General features: G+C 38.6%; 1 protein-coding gene and 1 pseudogene across 1 annotated transcript in view; both read left to right on the forward strand.

The window, feature by feature from the left end:
* The first annotated feature begins 2,515 nt into the window (after positions 1–2,515).
* Positions 2,516–20,566, forward strand: part of LOC131328648 (probable serine/threonine-protein kinase PBL22) — an 84,074-nt gene continuing 66,023 nt past the window's right edge. Inside the window, exon 1 of the mRNA XM_058361565.1 lies at positions 2,516–2,827. Within this exon, the coding sequence (XP_058217548.1) occupies positions 2,516–2,827 (312 nt within the window). The remainder of the gene's footprint in view (positions 2,828–20,566) is intronic.
* Positions 3,301–15,232, forward strand: LOC131306089 (CBL-interacting serine/threonine-protein kinase 23-like; annotated as a pseudogene).

Below are 20,566 nucleotides of genomic sequence, written 5' to 3' on the forward strand. Positions count from 1 at the left end.
GTACCAACCAATCACAACCGTCCAAAAATGTTCTAAATGATCCGGATGTTAATGAAACTTTTCCAGGGAAATCCCGCACACCGCGTTCTCATACTTTAGCTCCAAGTCGTCCGAGTAAACTCGATGTCAATGTCAGTCATTCTCATAGCCGGCCGGTAGCCAAGTCAAACCATATCTCTCCTTAGCCCCCTGTCAAAACTTTTAGACTTGTTTTGGCTTAAAAAGTAATAGTGACTTTTTTTATTCAAATTTTTTTATTTGTTAGTATTGTGTCAAACTTTTATGATTTATTAATTCATCTTGACGAGAGAAATTCAAGAAGTAAAAAATTATGATCGAAATTCAAAATTTCTTGAATAAAGACCTTTTTGACTTATTTCTTTTTTAAAAAATTATGAGTTTCAAAATTTTACTTTTTAGATTTCTCTCGATGAGACGAATCAATAATTCACAAATGTTTAAAGCAAAATTAACACATACGGAAAAAATTTAAATGAAGAAAAAAATAGCTCTAAGTCGTTTTGACTTATTTAGCCAAAACCACCCTCCCTACAAAAAAGTCTAGACTCACCGCATATGTCCACTGCACACGTGTGGGGCCCACTCTGGGTCTCTAAAAAATACAGAACAATACCCGTAAATTTTAAAATAATGGGGCTCTATAAAAAATCAGTTCCAACAGATATCGGTAAGTTTTTTTTTTTTTCTGAATTCGTGGGGTTAACTGCTCAGTTTCGCCCCTACGAATCTAGAAAAAATACTTACTGATATCCGTCGGAGCTGATTTCTTACAACGTTCCATAAAAAATTATTCTAAAATTTATAAATATTTTTCATATTTTTGTGAGACTCAGAGTGGACCCCACACGCTTGCGGTGTACATTTGTGGCGACCGTACCACTGCTGCCCTCCCTATCGAGAAATTATTCGTTGCCCCAAGGGCAACACGTATACTTTGCCAAGTGGTGCCTCCCACCAATAAAAATTTGCCTTGTGGGTAAAATTGTTAGTCAGAAAGTGTGCCCCGTTTGAGGCATTAAATTCACTGACACAAGTTTTTCTCTCTCCACTAGACACAACCTTCTCTCTAAAATTAAGTGTTCTAAATTTTAATCCGTTTGAATGAGTGAGAAGATTTTATTTTTTTGATCATTAAATTCTAAAGGGTCATAATTAAATTTTAACTATAGAGCTCTTGTTGATTAGCCGTAAGAAAGTCGTAGAATCAAATATCTCTTAGGACTAACCAACGAGAGTCATAGAGTCAAATTTAATTACGACCCTTTAGAATTAAATAATCAGAAAAATAAAATTTTCTCACCCATTTAAATGGATTGAAATTTGGAACACTTAACCAAATTTAACAAAAATAAATTAAGTGTTCCGAATTTCAATCTGTTTGAATGGATGAGAATATTTTATTTTTCTGATCATTTAATTCTAAAGGGTCATAATTAAATTTTGACTCTAGGACTCTCGTTGGTTAGTCCTAAGATATTTGGTTGTACGACTTTCTTAGGGCTAATCAATGAGAGTCCTAGAGTCAAAATTTAATTATGACCATTTATGATAAAATGATCAGAAAACTAAAATCTTTCTACCTGTTCAAACGGATTGAAATTTGGAGCACTTAATTTTTTAACCATATTTTTTAATATATAAACTGCAGGTTGAAAAATTAAGTGTTCCAAATTTCAATCAGTTTAAATGTGTGAGAAGATTTTATTTTTTTAATCATTTAATTCTAAAGGGTCATAATTAAATTTTGACTCTAAGGCTTTTGTTGATTAGTTTTAAGAGATATTTGATTCTACGACTTTCTTAGTGCTAATCAATGAGAGCCCTATAGTTAAAATTTAATTATGACCCTTTAGAATTAAATGATAAAAAAATAAAATCTTCTAACCCATTCAAATGGATTAAAATTTGGAAAATTTTAATTATGACCCTTTAGAATTAAATGATAAAAAAATAAAATTTTCTCATCCATTTAAACGGATTAAAATTTGGAACACTTAATTTTAAAGAGAAGACTGTGTCTAGTGAAGAGAGAAGAACGCGTGTCAGTGGATTTAATGCCTCAAACGAAGCTAGACTTTCTGACTGACAATTTTATCCACAAAACAAATTTTTATTGGTGGGAGGCACCACATGACAAAATAGACTTGTTGCCCTTGGGGCAACGAATAATTTCTCCTCCCTATCCTTTTGTACTAGTAGCAGTCTTCCTACACGTGTGGTGACTGTACCACTGCCATATCCTTTTCTACTACTCCGTACTAGTCTTCGTCAACTATCAATAACGCGGTTTAATGTTCGCTCTCATCTCCTACTATGGAGTAATAATCATTTTGTTTGGTTCAATTTTCATCTCTGCTTATTTTTTTCTCAATATATTTTTTAATATATTTTTTTTTCTACCTCTAAACTCATTATCACTTATTACATAAAAATAACTTTCAAAATGTTGAAAAGAAAGGAGTATCTTTCACTTAAAATTCTTCACCATTTCGAGATGGAGAATTTTGCACAAGACCTGCTTTTTGATCATTCACAAGACCTGCTTAACATTCGCATTTCGGGTCACGAATTGCCGTTTCCTAATCCAAGGAACCCCTTTGTTGAAGCGGGAGCCTCGGCCACTGACTTTGGTGAGATTCCGCCTCTGCCGTTTAGTAACCCCTCTGCGTTTCCTGATCCTGACATGGGTGAGGTTCCACATGCTCCGTTTCCTAATCCCTTTGATCAAGCGGGAGCCGCGTCCACTGACTCGCTCTGTTTAAAGAGCTGGGAGAATGCAATTGATGGTGGCGTGGATAAATTGGAGGAATCTTGTCGTTTTTTCCCACTATCTACGATATTTTCTGCACATGTGTGAGGCCCATTTCATGTTCCAAAAAATACAAAAAAATACCCATAGATTTTAAATTAATGGGGCTCCGTAAAAAATCAGTTTCAAAAGATATGAGTAAATATTTTTTGTGGATTTGTAAGGTGAAATTGCTTAACTGCTCAGTTTCACCCCTACAAATCCAGAAAAAATACTTACCGATATATGTTAGAGTTGATTTTTTACAAGATCACATAAAAAAATTATTTTAAAATTTATGAATATTCGTGTATATTTTTATTGAACCCATATGCTTGCCGTGGACAAGTGCGGTGACTGTAGCACTGCTGCGCTCCCTATACTTTTCTACTACAGTCTTCGTCAACTATCAATAACACGGTTTCATTAATAGCTAAGTATCTCTCCCTTTCAAAAAAACATTAATAGCATCTCTCATCCCGCATTGTCTAGTGAGTTGTATTTTGCACAAAATATTCCAGACCATTCAGCTTTAGAGATGGAGAATTTTGCACAAGACCCGCTTGCCATTAGCATTTCGGGTAACGAATTGCCGTTTCCTAATCCAAGGAACCCCTTTGCTCAAGCGGGAGCCTCGGGTCAATTGGAGGAATGTTGTCCTTTTTTCCCACTATCTAAAATATTAGAAGCGACTAATGACTTTGACGATGCATTAGTTGTTGGAACTGGTGGATTCGGTCAGGTATACAAAGCAATCATCGACGATGGAACCGTTGTTGCCATAAAGCGGTTGAATGCCGAGTCCAACCAAGGCGCTGAAGAATTTTGGACAGAGGTAAAGTTGCTTTCAAAGCTCCGGCATGCGCATCTCGTTTCGCTCGTCGGCTATTGCAACGAGCATCAAGAGATGATTCTTGTTTACGAATACATGGCTCATGGGACTCTCGCTAGTCATCTTTACAAATCAAGTAGAGATGAAAGCGGTGAAAGCCTATCTCCCCTAACATGGGCTCAAAGGCTCAACATTTGCCTTGGTGCTACACGAGGACTCGACTATCTTCATACTGGTACCAAACAACCTATCATACACCGAGATGTGAAGACCACAAACATTTTGTTGGACGAGAATTGGCTAGCAAAGGTTTCTGATTTCGGGATATGTAAACTCATTACAAACCAAACAACAACCCATGTTAGCACAAAAGTCAAAGCAACAAGAGGATATTGGGATCCAGATTATATCTACACCAATCGAGTAACTAGGAAATCTGATGTGTATGCCTTCGGCGTGGTGCTGTTGGAAGTCTTGTGTGGTCGACCACCGTTAGATCACAGACTCGAGGAGGAGCAAATTAGTCTAGTTCTTTGGGCGAAAGATCATATCGAAAATGGAAAGCTTGACCGGATCATTGATCCCTCTCTGAATGGAGAAACTACACCACAAAGTCTTAGGTACTTTTCCAAACTTGCGAACAGTTGTTTACATACTAAACCAAAGGAAAGGCCTACAATGTGTGAAGTAGTGGAGGTACTTCAGAATGCATTGGCGTTGCATGAGCGTAAGGGAAGATCATGGGGAACAATCACAAAGGCGTTTCAGGGTATAAAACTTGTGCCTATGGGTATGAATCGCTGGTGGAGAGAAGGGAACGGCAACGGTTCAAACAACGGTGGAGGACTGCTGAAGCATTCTTTTCCACAACCAATTTTTGATGACGTTACCCATTTGGTTGACCCTCGTTTCTCGCTTGCTGAGATTGGTGCTGCCACAAATAATTTCAATAAGAGTCTTTTGATTAGCAAAGACAGTAGGTTTAGATTGGACAAGGGATATGTGGTGGGGGGAACTCCTGTGATTGCGATCAAAAGGCTCGAATCGATACAATGCTTGAAAGAATATGGTAATTTTGATGTCTTTACGTATAAGGAGATGAGGTTGGCAACAAAGAACTTTCGGCGTGAAAAAGTGCTTGGTGAGGGTGGTTTCGGGACAGTGTGTAAAGGAGTTATAAATGAGATTGTGAGGCCAGGTTACAAGCCGACAAATGTTAGAATTAAGAAGCTTGATCCTGAAGGGAATCAAGGAGAGAAAGAGTGGCTGGTATTTTCTTCTGATTGCATTTCTTTATGTCTTTTTTTGGCAGTTCTTTTTTCTTCCCTTCAAATTTGCATAAACTATTGATGGGTATAGAAGAGGCGAACCCGAAAAAATATTGAGAGGGAGAGAGCGAGAGAGATTCCACAGGACTGTAGAGAAGAACAACGATTCTGCTTGATCTAATTGATGTTATTGAAGTGCAATATAAAGAAGACATGAAAAAGTCTTTCTTTGCCCTGATGTATTGCCAACTGATGTTATTGAAGTGCAATATAAAGATGACATGAAAAAGTCTTTCTTTGCCCTGATGTATTGCCAACTGCTGCTATCTTTACTTCAGCGTGGAATCCCCCAAAACAAGAGATGGCCTTTTTCCACTTAAATAACTGCATAGAATATTTAGAATGCTACCTTGTTAGGCCATCACTATTTCCCCAAAGTTCAATATAGGATAAGATAGTATCTCTACCATATAAAGAAAAATTATGTCTTTAGACTAGGAAGCGCTCTTTTGGTGAATAACTTTACCTTGATAGTAGGTTCATCAAAGGTGGAGTGAACATGCTTTACCAGATGTTGTTTGAAGAGATTAAATAGCATTTATTTTCACGATGATTAAATGCTATGGATAAATATGTGAAAAAGGTTAGATGCCATACCGAGTCCAGCTTTATTAGGTAATTGGCTGTGGAGATTTGTCTATGATGGGATAGACGGGAGAAGAAGGTGGTAGATTTGAAATATGGGGGTGCACAAGGTGACTGGCCTTGCAAGAGTTCATTATCTGTTATGTGTTGGCCTTTATAGAGAAATTAGGAAATGTTGGGAGACTTTGTGAGTTTCTGTAGTTTTGTGGTGGGGGGTGGTAGGAGTGAAGTTGTCTCATGTCTTGTGTGGAGGAGTGGCAGAGTATAGGTGTGCTACAGAGCCTGACTACATCTGGAGAGATGGACGTGGTGTTTTGTGGGTGATTTGGTGGCAAATGGAGGTGCAGGATTAGGAGTTCCAATGAGGACTCAAGAACCTCCCAAGAATTCACATGCCAACACCGGATAAAATGAATGGAGAAAGAAGATTATTGTCAGTTGGTGCACAGGAAAACGGTATGTTTTAAACAATAGAAGTGATGTGGGTGTTTCTATCACCTCTGATGGAAACACCCACAAATAAAGCATTTCACTGTTAGGTGTGGTATGGGTGTTTCTATCAGAGGTGATAGAGCTTCTTCATTTGTTGGAAGGGTGAGGGTTGGCAGGAGGCGTAGGTATGTTTTAGAAAAACTTGCAACTATAAGTTCAGGAGTGGAGAACCCTTTGCATTGCCCCCGCCCCTCCCCACAAGCTCAAGTTAGGTGACATCAACTTCCTGGAAAAAATGTAAATGTCATTAAGGACGGTTGATTTTTTAGAGTTGAAATTTTTTTGAACAAAGAATCAAGGCTATTGTTGCCATATTCTCGAGACATTCACAAGGTTTGCGTTTGTTATATGATCCGTACATCAGTGCCCTTTTCCGCTTTAACAAGTTGGTCGAATTGTCTCATACCTGTGTTACTTAGACAAGTATTTCTCTCTCAATAGTATTAAGATTAATAATGCTTTGTGAGTTACAGAACTATAGAATATACTTGGAATCCATATGTATTTTCATTTCGCAACATTAGATCGTTGTTGTTAATTACGACGTTCCTTGTGAAAGAGATAAACTTGTTGTTTTAGTGGATTTAAAGTGGAGAATTTGTTGTTGTATGCATGCAGACAGAAGTGAGCTATTTGGGTCAGCTCAGTCACCCAAATCTGGTAAAGCTCATTGGTTACTGCTGTGAAGGTGGACACCAGCTGTTAGTCTATGAATATATGGCATCTGGGAGCCTGGAAAAGCACCTTTTTGAAAGTGAGTACTAAATTGACTTCTGGATGTTTTATAGTAGGACCCGTGGAGGAATCTCCACTTGTATACTTGAACCAAGATTAAAAGATGCTACTTGTCAAAGTAAACTAGAGTCTTCTAAGTAATCCTTGAAATCAAACTAGATTTAGCTTCTTAATTTTTTCCTCCAAACCTTGAATTATTGGCCTATATTTCTCTTTCTTTGATTTTCTCCAATTGTTTTCTTTTTATACTTCTTCAGCATCATTCATAATACAATGCATATGACTTTATCTTTAGCATCATATTAACGTGAATATTTGTAGAAGCACTAAAGCTCCCTCTGCGAAGCAAAATCTGTAGAAGCAATAGGTTCGCCCCAATTTTCATGTCATATAAACTGCTGCCATAGCAGTGAGGCAGACAAGCACTTTCCACTGTACCTAGTCATGACGTGAGGAAAAATGAAAATTGAAAAAAATACAATGTGCACATCTGTGCGCATGGGAAAACTGGAAAAGCAAAATGCCCTGCCGAAAAAGACTGACCGAATCAAGCATTTCTGCAAGTTTCTAATTTATGTTTCCTGTCAACTTAAATGTGGTTACTTGGAGCTTTGTTGCTCTAGAAATAGTCTCCTAAAAGAAAGGATGTAAATGGAGTAAAATGGGAAAGATTTAGCAGATCCATTGCGAATGTGCTTTTCTTATGTTGAATAAAACGTTGAGAATACTTCTGTATTAAAGCACCTTTTGCTCTCCAGAAACAATGGAGACAATTATAGATTTCAGGTAGTACGTTGAATTGCAGAAAATGTTAAAATTTTGAGTCATGGAGGTATTAGTTCAAACGTCAGCATTGGCTTGAAGTATTTTATTAAAATGGTTCTATTAGAGACAGCAAACAAAAGTAAATCCATCCTGTTGAAGACTGGTGCGTAACCTTTCTCTTTTTTCCCCCCTGCTTACGAGAGTGAACCTGTTAAAAACAAAAAGATTGGTGAAGTAAATCCATTTTGCTTACAGACGACTGATTGTTTATGCCTAAAAACAAGTGTTTTACCCCATTCTTTTCTTCAACATGGAAAACCAGAAGAAATGATGTAAACCTCAGGGAAATAAAAGAGTTTTGCAGGAAATACTGAAAACTAATGCTGGCCTTTAAAAGTAGCCCTTATGAGATCATCTGTTGAGATAAAATGTTGCTTACAAACTACTTAAAAGTTGAGCTTTGTGCTTGTAGGATATTGTTTTACTCTCACATGGCCAAGAAGAATGAAGATTGCTTTAGACGCTGCAAGAGCGCTTGCTTTCCTTCATCTTGCAGAAAGGCCTATCATTTATCGGGACTTCAAGACATCAAGCATCCTGCTAGATGCGGTTAGTTCTGGCACTGTCATGATTTCTAACTTTTCTTGCTCAATGTGTTAATTTTGTGAATGAAATCCTGGCAGAAATATGTTAGTTTTATACCGTAATAGCCATGATGTTTGGCATGTAAGGGATGTCGGTTATGCATTTCCAGTCAAAGTTTTCAAGGCGGTTGGTCGCTCATGAGGTGAGGCGTAAGCCTCCCATATATCCCTCCTTGTTTTACTCTTCCATGTTTTCCTCCTTGCTTTATGTATTTGTGTTCCATGTTTTAGGGAATCATGTTTCCATGTTTTAAGGCCCTTTTGTTTTGGCCATGTTTTACGCCTTTTCATTTGTTTATGTCTTCCATTATTCTCCTCATGTAAGCCTATATATAGGCATGCATTTCATTTGTAATTAACACCCAAATCGAAGCACACCCAAATCGAATGAAGTCATCATCAATACAAGTGAATCAAGTTGAATCAATCTAGTATCGATACAACTTTCTCATTCCTCCTCTATAATTCTAACAGTTACATCGTCCATACTCTCTCCATCCTTCCTAAAATTTAACCTAAAATACCTAAATGCTCACTTTTTCGTATTTTCTGATCCTGAATCCGCACTTCTTCTGTCTGGGCACTTCTATTTTCACTAAACTTTCTATGCATATACTCAGTTTTACTCCTACTTATCCTAAATCCTCTGGACTCCAATGCTTCTTTCCAAATTTCTAATTTATCATTAACCCCCGTGCAGTTTCATCCACTTGGACAATATCGTCTTGCAAACAAGCACGGGAACCCTTCGTCTTTGCCCCAACAACTTATAATGAACCGACACTTCACCTAAACCAAGCCAAACCAAACCAAACCGAGCCTTAAGTCCCAATCACTTGGGGTTGGCTACATGAAACCTTTTCCTCCATTGAGCTTTGTCGAGAGCCATTTGTTCACACAAACCTACTATACTCATATCGTTGCGCACCACAGCATCTAACGTCAATTTAGGTCTACCCCTTCCCGTAGCATTGCTACCCAAAACTATCCTATCTGCTCTCTTAACTATTGCATCTCCTGGTCTACGGTAGACATGCCCCCCAAACCATCTTAGCCTATTTTCCCTCAACTTCTCTTCTATGGGTGCTACACCTACCATCTCACGAACAGTTTTATTTATAATCCTGTCTTTTCTAGTCTTACCACATATCCACCTCAACATTCTCATTTCTGCAACACTCATCTTGTTCACCTGTTGTTTCTTAATAGGCCAACATTCTGTCCCGTAAAGCATTGCTGGTCTGATGGCAATTCCATAAAATTTCCCTTCAATTTTATGGGTACCCTCTTGTCACACAGTACACCAGTAGCGCTCCTCCACTTGAGCCACCCCACTTCGATCCTATGGGTCACATCATCGGCAATCTCTCCATCTCTACTAATGATTGATCCTAAGTATCTAAAATGATCACTCTTAGATATCTCCTGGTCTTGGATCATCACTCTTTCTTCGTGCGCACTGCTGGTACCACTAAACTTGCACACCATATACTCAGTTTTACTCCTACTTATTCGAAAACCCTTTGACTCTAATGCTTCTCTCCAAATTTCTAGTTTCGTATTAACACCTTTAGCGGTTTCATCTACGAGGACAATGTCATCTGCAAACATCATACACCATGGGATATCCTCTTGAAATTGTCTAGTCAATTCATCCATAACTAAGGCAAAAAGGTACAGGCTCAAGGCTGACCCTTGATGCAATCCTACAGTGATTGGGAATTCACTCGTTTCCCCTACTGGTGATCGAATGGTAGTGACGGCACCTTTATACATGTCTCTAATCACCTCGATATACCCTTTGGTCACTCCCTTTCTCTCCAGAACCCACCATATGATGTCTCTAGGCACCCTATCATAAGCCTTTTCTAAGTCTATAAAAACCATATGGAGATCCTTTTTCTTTGCTTTATGTTTTTCTACCATTCTCCTTAATAAGTAGATAGCTTCCATGGTTGATCTTCCAAGCATGAACCCAAACTATTTCTCTGACACCGTAGTCACCATCCTCAAGCGATGCTCAATAACTCTTTCCCACAACTTCATCGTATGACTCATCAATTTAATACCTCTATAGTTGTTGCAGCTTTGGATATCCCCTTTATTCTTATAGATAGGTACTAGGGTGTTCCTTCTCCATTCGTCGGGCATCTTCCTAGTCATAATAATCTTGTTAAACAACTTCGTCAACCAAGTCACCCCCAGGTCACCTAGACTTTTCCACACTTCAATAGGGATACCATCTGGTCCTAAGGCCTTATCCAGTTTCATCCTTTTCAAAACTTTGACCACTTCGAACTTTTGTATTCTCCAATAAAATTCATATTCTATGTTCTCGCAAGGTACATACTCTTCCTCCCCTCCAAAGCCTCCTTCATGTTTCTCATTTAACAACTTCTCGAAATACGACTAACATCTATCCCTGATCGCCTCATCTTTTACCAACACCACCGAATCAATATCTTTTATACACTTAACTTGAGAAACGTCTTTAGCTCTCCTTTCTCGCAACTTGGCATGTATATAAATAATCTTTTCTCCATCTTTACTATTGAGTCTAGCTTAGAAATTCTCATAGGCTTTCAACTTTGCATCCCTAACAACTTTCTTAGCTTCCTTACTAGCTTGCTTATAACCCTGAAAATTTTCCTCATTCCGGTCTTTTTGCCACTTTTTAAAACACTAATTCTTGGCTTTTACCTTGGTTTGAACCTCGTCATTCCACCACCATGTCTCCTTAGAAGTTGGACCTTTTCCCTTCGACTCCCCGAGAACTTTTCTCGATATTCTTCTAATACCGTCAGCTATGGTTTTCCACATATTGTCACTATCTCCTTCCACTCCCCACTGTACTTCTTGAGACATTCTTTCCTTGAATACCTCTAGTTTCTCCCCTCTTAGACCCCACCATTTAGTCCGTGGGCATCTAGTTTCCTTTCTCCTTCTAATATTCCCCTTGAGACCAATATCTTAACACCAAAAGTCTATGTTGTGCGACTAGACACTCTTCGGGAATAACTTTACAATCCTTACATGTGAAGCGGTCCGCACCTCTAACAAGAAAGTAGTCAATTTGGCTTCCATTGGCTCCGCTCTTAAAGGTAATTAAATGCTCTTCTCGCTTCCTATAGAGGATATTCCCCACTATAAGGTCAAAAGCTACTGCAAAATCTAAAATCCTCCGACCACCTTCGTTAAGGTCACCAAAACCAAAGCCACCATGCACCTTCTCATACCTTTGCCTATGAACTCCCACATGGCCATTGAAATCGCCTCCTATAAATAGCTTCTCCCCAAAAGGTATATCTTGAACCACGTCATCCATCTGCTCCCAGAATTGCTCTTTAGTAAGATCATCCAAACCTACTTGGGGTGCGTAAGCACTAATAATATTAACTATGCTCCTTCCAATCACAAGCTTAACTAAAATAATCTGATCTCCTTTCCTCGTGACTGTAACTACCGAATCTTTCAGGTGTTTATTTACTACTATACCTACTCCATTTCTATATCTATTCTTACCCATATAGTAGAGCTTATAACCTGTGTTCTCTATTTCCCTAGCTTTCTCCCCCACCCACTTACCAATGAAAAAAGAACCGACCCATGTGATGCGCTTGCCTCCCTCACCTAGGCATAAAGGCGTCAAAAGCGTATGTCTCCATCCACCTCGGATGGAGGGTGATGCCTTTATGGTTCTCAGCTCAAAAATCAATGCCGGGAGCGATTTTGTTGTGCCTCGCCTCAAGGCGAGCTCCAAACTCTCCATTGAAAACATTGTTTCCGGTTTCTATGCACGGATATTGTTTTATGAAACACTAACCAACTTCTTTTGGAAACTGAAACGTTAACAGTGAATTGTTTTGAGTTATGAATTTTTTCTTTTAGACAGTTTTGTTTTTGTATGTTATACAGTTGAGTCATCTTTTGACTTATCGACTGAAAACTCTTAATAGGGTAATAGCCACTAGCCATGCACAATTTGAATTTTCCATGCTCTATTCAAAGAAATATTTCACATACCAGTAGCCAACTTGTGAAAAATGGAACTTCATGGCGACTCGTGGAAGTCTTTCTTGAATTCTGTGTTTTATGCTTTGGAATTAATTTCTGTATGTTACTAAAAGTTCAATAATGACGACAGGATTTTAATGCAAAGCTTTCTAACTTTGGGCTGGCTATGGATGGGCTTATGGGAGACCAGACCTACATAACAACATTAACAGTACTCAAGGGAACTTATTGGTATTTAGCCCCAGAGTATCTTGCGTCTGGTGAGTCTTCCAATGGCTTGTTGGAATGAATCGCATTATGTTCATCGGTACTTGCGTAGTTGCATATCCTGCATGACATTGCATTTTGAGTAGGGACTAGGGGGTTTAACTTCCTTCTATTTTTATTCAACTGCAGCTTTTGTCAGATTCTGTTATACCTCTTGGTTTGATCCAGCTCTTCTCATGCTTTTGGTTGCTTGAAAAGTTGGGCCCAATGATAAATTGGAATAGACTTTACTTAAATATGTAGCTTGTTTGTTTGGTCTTATATTCGAATCAATTGAGGTTGGCAAGATAAATCCCTAGTTGCTGCTTCTATGTGAAAGAGGTATATGTTATTAGTACTAGGTTAAACAGAAGATAGAAAAAAGCCCAATGGATGAACTAAACTTTCACTTGTTAAATATCTAAAGAGAAGATACAGTAATAGACCATTTGTTGAATCCAAATGCTACTAAAATAGATAGCAAATGACTAAACTAACCTTAGAGCTACATAAAAGATGGTTTTGGAGCACGTCATCGGCCTGATTGTTGAATTCAGGGTTCACCTCCACGTGGTTCAGAGTACACCCAACCTGTAGCAGTTTTTGTCAATTGTAGAAAGACTTGTATACTCTTTCCATTAGAGCACCTAGAACAGTGGGAGTAGAGAGTGGCTCCCTTGCTAGTTGGTACTATCTTAAAAACCTGGATTTTTATCCTTAACTTAGAGTCCCAAAAGGTGTGGTAATCTGGAAGCTATGTGTTTCAAGCCATTTATATACCGGAGCTCTGGGAATTGAAGTGGTTCCCTTTGCTCTCTGTGTCTCACCCATTCCTCATGGACTTGAGCTATTCATTTCTAGATTGTTTTCCGTGTTGGCGGCATTGAGTTTGCAGTATTGAGAAATTTATTGTTTTCAAGCAGTGAAAACTCTCCCGAATTTCCCACGTAGAAACCTTTATGTACTTTTCACTTGTTTTCTTCGAGACTGGGAACTTACTTCTGTAACTGCCCGACTTTTGCAAGTGTCTTATTTTGAAATATTTTCTGCATGTCCTCTTCTTTATATCCACCATATATGCATCTAAACAAACACACAGCGATATTTGTTCCCGCACATGTATGTTTAACCATAAACCTGAACTAAGATGAACCTGTTGATAGATTTAGCAAATTGACCCCACTAGCGAAAATAAGCTAAGATTGAATACATATCTAAAATATGAACTAAAACCTAAAGCAGGTCATGAGAAATGATTTTGCCAAAACATTTTTATACATCTGCTTTGTCTGTAATGTTCAACTGGTCTATGGTTTATATCATATTATGCAGATCATTCCTTGACGCCCAACTCTCTTGAATGTATTACTTCCATAGTTCCATTGTATTCAGAGACATGATTTTCACTACCCTTCTGCACGGAACCAGGAACTCATAAATAGAAAAATTATTTTGTGATTTATTAACTTACGTGGATAAAGGGAGTACGGAAATAATTTCTCCATACATAACTGTATGCACACGCTTCACTACAACTAAAGGCAGCTTTAGAACTAATCTATATCTCTCTGCTCCTGGTCACAGGGCAATTAACAACTCAAAGCGATGTTTATGGTTTCGGGGTAGTGTTACTTGAGATGCTGGTTGGAAGGAAAGCAACGGACTGGAGCTGGCCGCCTAATGAAGAACAAGACCCGGTCGAGTGGGCCCGCCCGCTCTTGATCCATAACAAGAAGCTTCTGAGGATTTTGGACCCTAGAGTGGAAGGACAGTACTCAACCAGAACTGCCCTAAAGGTGGCCCACTTAGCGTACCAATGCCTTAGCCAAACCCCTAAAGGGAGGCCTGTTATGAACCAGGTGGTCGAAATATTGGAGACCCTTCAGACACAAGAAAAAAGGCAAGTCTGTTTAGAAGTGGAGGGGGTGGCAGTATAACACTATATGAAGCTCCAAACATTTGAGAGACGCCCGGTTAGTACTGAAAGTGAACGGGAAGCGGCTGCTGCGGCTCGGGTGCCTGCATTGAGCATTCCGGCAAATGGAAGGAGCAAGAGTGAGCCTCCTGGACAAGATGAGGCCTGTGAATTTGAACGGAAAATATGATGGCAGTTGGATTGCTGGAGCTATTCACCAGTGTATTATTCTCTTTTTTTTTCTAGTTTTGTTTTTTTTTTTTTCCTATGTGAAATTGTTTTGACGCCCTAAACTATTCCTTTTTTATTGGAAGAAGTATAGATGTTCAAGCAACGTAATTTTTTCAATTTTTCCAATCTAATTATTTTTTTCTTATTCGGAGACCCCCGATCAGTAGGTCGATCATGTAGCATGTAAGCTGCCAATATTCAATCAACATGCATTTTTTACATGAGTTGACTCATTAGTGATCTCAAAATAATTAGGGTTCATATCAACGAAATGGACCGAAGAGTAGGCCAATTTAATCTTACACCAATGTTGTGTTTCGCTCACAACACCAGCCCCTGGATTTAATGCTCTTAATCAAAGTAGAATACAAGATAACCCAACATTAGGGGTGTACACGGTTCGGATTGGTCCGGTTCTCTAGAAAACCTGAACCATTTCAAATGGTTCTAAAAAATTGGGAACCAGAACCTAACCAAAATATGCATGGAACCTAATCAGAACCAAACCGTAAGACCGGTCCGGTTTTGGTTCGGTTCCGGTTCTATCCAATAAGCATCCAAACACTTATTCACAAAATATGAACTCATAAAATTAAAGAAATAAGAAGATAATCTGCTGGAATAAGAAATGAAGGAAGAAAAATAAAAGCTTTCCCAACTAACAAATGAGATTTCATCTCTAAATAAATTAAGTTTAGCAAGAAAAAGATTAACCTACCAAATTCAAATATATATTTGATTACACACACACATGTCTTCCTATATTTATCTTAGTTTTAAACGGTCCGGTTCAGTTCTAACTACGGTTCATTAATTGAGAACTAGTAACCGAACCAAAATTAACGGTTCTTATTTTTTTGGAACCATAACCTAACCATAGAGCCGCAGAACCGGACCAAATAGGACGATTCGGTCCGGATCGAACCGGTTTTACGGTTCGGGTGGTTTTTTTGAACACCCCTACCCAACATTACTGTAAAACTCTACTACTCTTTTCTTTTTGTTCGCATGCAAAAATATACAACGAGATTGTAAAAATCCATGACATTGAAAAGAAATACAATGCCAAGACATTTAACAAATGGGTTGGGTTTCAAATTTCATAAGATTGTTTGCGTATGCATGTAAGTGGAAATATTAATTTCCTCAACATTTAATTAATCAACAACAAAAAAAAGTATTTGAGAAGATAAAATATATTACGTATGCTATTATCTTTTTATATTTTTGCAAAAGTGAAAGTAAAAAGTACAATTTTATATATAGTCATTTAATTTGCATAAAATCTCAGTTTCATCCCTTTTGGAAGGAGAAATGACAATTTGTTAGTGTAGACGTCCTAATTTTGGCTTGACAAGTATTTAGGCTCCACTTTTGGCATATCTCGATGATGATTGGGTTATTGTGGAGCTATACGACTGAAAGGGTAAGAAGTCCTGCTTAAGTGGTTGTGAACCTAAATTGTTGGAACATCATTCATTTCCCTTTCTTTACCATTTCTCACTTTTTTCCACCTTTGTTGACACTTCTCCTATTGATCGTCACTTTCCGGAGTCACCATCGCCATAAACTTCTGGCGATTACTGAACAGATTGTCGATCGCCACTACTGTCCGAAGTGACGATCGCCACAAACTTCTGGCGATCGCTGAACAGATTGTCGATCGCCACTACTGACGTCTATCGTCACCCTCCCTTTGGTCCAGAACCAGCACCTTTTACCATTTTTTTGTCAATCGCCACAAACTTCTGGCGATCTCTGATCTCCTTTTCTCCAGCAGAATATTCCAGAGACAGAGTTAGAGGTCAAGCGGCTTTGAATCCGTTTCAAACTCTAATTGTTTACATCGTCTCCATACAACACTCTCAGTTGCATACAACACTATTTGATAAAGATTGGACCCTAATTAAACTCTCAATTCGGAGCAATATTTTAATTCCAAGTGGTAATCTCCAAGTTTTATCACTCTCTCCCTATACATACATGCCTTTGGCATCCGAATTTGATATATGCTTTCATATGCTCTAGCATACTCGAAACTCTACACAAATCTCCTCCCAAACACTCCTAAAATCTAGCAACCCCCCCGAAGAGTCAGAATTACTCCTCAACCAAGCAAGTCATTCTTTGTGCTTTTAGCCCAAAAAAGCCACGAAACCACGCTCTAACATTCTACTGAGCATTGAGGGAACAAGGTGGGATAACCCCAACGGGTTAATTATTGCGTAATCAGTCCATTCTAAACTCCTTGTTTTTAATGTAGTTAATACTCTGTTTTCTGTTCTGGTGTAATGAGGAGTGGCGGTCGTCAGTTGTTGTATATGCATGTGGTAATCGTTCGACCTCGGATTAGTGCAACGATCGCAAGTGACTCTGGCGATCGTTACTTTCTTTCCAGCCAGCGATTGTTAGTGATTGTGACGATCGCCAGAGTCCCTGACGACCAGAGACTCTGCTAATGTTATTAACACGTTTTTTTCCCTCCCCTTTAGCCCCATGCTTGCTTATTTTCTGTTCTCACCCATATTCTGTGTAAAGGCTTTAATCAACCAATAATTGTGAAATCAGTTGAAGTGCATTAAAACTGTTTTTTATGTCAAACAAGTAGAAGCCAACCTTTTTGTCAGGTGGAGAGGGGTGCCTAACACATTCCCCTCACTGTACCCATGAATCCCGAATTCAGAATCTCATCCTTTTGATATCTTGGTTTCTAAATCCAAGTGGCGACTCTAATCATTCATCACTCCTTATCGTGTGGAGACACCTCTAGCCATGGAAGCATCCATGGCAAGTGTTACACAACGAAGTCCCTTAAACGAGTTGCGCACCCCTTTACCATTCAAATGCCATCTAAACTTTGTGGCTTAAACGAGTTGCGCACCCCTTTACCATTCAAATGCCATCTAAACTTTGTGGCGATGCCTCAAGCACCCCGTGGGAGAGCATCCACAGATAGTTCCAAGCACAACGTCAGTGAAAGTGACAAAATTGAGACAAAAGGTAAAATATAGAGTTAAAATTGACGCAATTAGTATTAGAGGGACGCAATTGATTTACCCTTTAACTTATGTGGAAGAAGTGTATCACTGTATGACAATTCATAATAAGCAAATAAAATGCGTAAACGGGTTTAAAAACATGTCAAATGTACACCATTGTGTCCTTCAATTGATTCATAGTTTAACCACCTTTGTTAGCTGAACAAAATCTCCACCACACATGGTAAGATCCACATAAATGTGTGGTGGATTAAAGTATTTTTCTAATCAGATGGTGAATTAAAGTGTTGGAGAACTGTGGTGCCTAAGACCACCAAATAGTTTTTTCTTTAAGATTTCCAAACGCTTTGAGAAAAATGTCATAACGTAATTGAGGTCAAAACACGTAAAAACAAATATTTACAAACAAACGGAGGAAGTACCATAGATAGTGGAGTATTCCGTTTGTACCATAGATAGGAGTATCAGATACAGATGATTAAAAAAAAAAAAAAGTATCGGATACAGGCATGGGAATTGGAGATTTCTACTATTTCTAATATTGTAGTCACCATCCAAAATCTAAAAATGCCACAAATTGGTAGGGCTAGATCCAATTATCTACCAGTGGGCATTTATTTCAATCTTCCTAAATTAATAAAAAAGAATTACATAAACAAAGGTGTGAAGGTTTTGAGAAACCCATATGTTTTCTTTCACTATGATTTGAGTAGTTGTATGTTTAAAGAAAAGGGAAGTGAAACCTTTAAGTTGGGTTTTATTTTCTTATCTTGTGATTTAAAAATGGGTACCAGTTTCAGTTGTGGACATGAAAAATCGCTAAAGTATTTTCCTCTGAAGAACCACTCAGGTATTTTATTTGTTCCAATGTCATTTCCAGTGATTTCTTTCCTTTGTTCTCTCCTTTATTTTACCAGTCTTTAGCACATTCTTCCGGGCCGTTTGGAACTTGAGGAAAAGAAAGGAAAAGAAAAGGAAAAAAAAGAAAACTTAATTTGAGGGAAGTGGGGAGGAAAATTCAGTGTGCTATATTCTTCGTTTTGTTATTTTCCTCTCCATTTTCTCTCAAACCAAACAAGAGAATTTAATTTTCCTTTCCATTCGTTTCTTTCCATAGATACCGACAAATTTCAGTGAATAAAGTGCTTTTATTTTACCATCAATGCAGTTCCTTAGGTAATGGGTTGTTGTAGGGCCATCTGCGGATCGGTTTTGTGCAGATTAGTCCGGTTCTCAATCCAATCCGTTTGCAGCGGATGGTCGTTTTCTTTATCAGTTAACCGTTAGTGAGTGTTGTTTGGTCGGTTCGGTTTGGGCGATTTAGGCGAATTTGAGCATGCAATTTATCTTTTTTATATAAACCAAAGAATTGAAAAATAGACCCAAAATTTCAAGTCCAAAGTCTAAACATTCATCCACCCAAAAGTCTAAACAAGTTCATCCACCAAACCAACAACATTTCTTAGAATTAAGTTACGGGAAAGAGGCGGAGGAGATAGGAATAGAGCGTATGAGAGTTACATTATTGCAGTAAATCATATAGTACTAATTTTCTTGCTTTGAGGTTCTCTTTTTTTTTTTTTTTTTCATATGAGTGAAGTCTATGGACTTAATACTTTTTGACCCTGAATTAGTGTCAATTGATGGTGGACTTCATGTGTTTCTGTAAATTACAATATCAATTGATGGGGGACTTTAATTAGTGAAGTATTGGGCACTAGAAACAGAGCTTTGTTCTTTGTTTAAATTCTGTAAGTTCCATAAGGATGTGGACGTGTTTTCCTTGTAAGCGTTTTTTTTTAGTAATTTTTGAAGTGGCGGATGGTTCGGTTTGAACCGGAATCGATCTGCAATGAATCCGGATTTGCTTAGTATTTTTAGATCTGCATCCGTTCGTAGCATGCCTCAGTTTGGTCCGGTTTGGACGGATTTGACGGTTCTGTTCAGCCGTTGGACAACCCTAGGTTGTAGTATCACACTACAAAGCCACAAACAAATTGTGCTTTGTATTGTAATGTGATGGTTGACAACTACCTCACATTTTACTAAGAAACATTGCGGAAACTACACTGACCACGGTCTTGGCACGCCCACATCTCTCACATACTCAACTTTCCCTGACCTCAGGGTCTTTCTAGGGGTAATGGAAGGATTCTGAATTCATTCAAATATATAGTAGTCTAAGAAACAAATTGTGGTTAGAAACAAATTGTGGTTATATATTATAATGTGTTGACTAGATTTCACTTATAGATAGATTCTGGATTCATCCAAATCATAAGTGGCCTCTCGTATCAATTGTAGTTTCCGGACGGTAAAGAAAAAGCCCAAGGCTCCCTGTCATCATTGTTAAAAGGGGGAGTTGGGTCATTTTTTGAGCTTTTAAATCTACAACTAACTACGCCTGTTTGGTGGTAATTAAAACAACACAAAAGATTATGGATCCCATGTAACTAGAATTAGAAGTTTAATATATATATGTTTTTGTGCGGTTCTGGTTATGATCAGTGAGGTTGGCTTTGGCTCTTCGGTTCACTCCCGATCGCTCTGTTCGTCCTCCTCCTTGTGACTTGCCCCAAGTCATTAGGGCTGGGTTCAGCCAAGTCAGCCCTAGTGACCCTCCGACAGTCAAGTTAGTCCAGGAAGGAGAAGAGAAAAGTACTACTAACTAGAAGCGGCGTACCTCATTAGGGTTTCTATGCTTTCCTTATATAGGGCTCCCTTAACTTGCTCGCCAAGCGCCAAGCAAACGCGTGGAGGGCACTCTCGGCAAATGCCTCGGGTGATGTCATATATGACGCACCAGATAAGGCAGTTATGGAGCACATGGCTTGAGGTAGCCGTAATGATGACACTCACCACGTACTGTAACCATCTCGGCCTATGTCACAATGACGTACGTGGCCAAGCGGTTAGGTGCATGTGAACGAGGTTTCTTCTATGGATCACGTGGGTTGCTCTAGCTGGATCC

The sequence above is a fragment of the Rhododendron vialii genome, chromosome 1a, assembly GCF_030253575.1.
Source record: "Rhododendron vialii isolate Sample 1 chromosome 1a, ASM3025357v1".
In the NCBI taxonomy this organism is placed as follows: domain Eukaryota; kingdom Viridiplantae; phylum Streptophyta; class Magnoliopsida; order Ericales; family Ericaceae; genus Rhododendron; species Rhododendron vialii.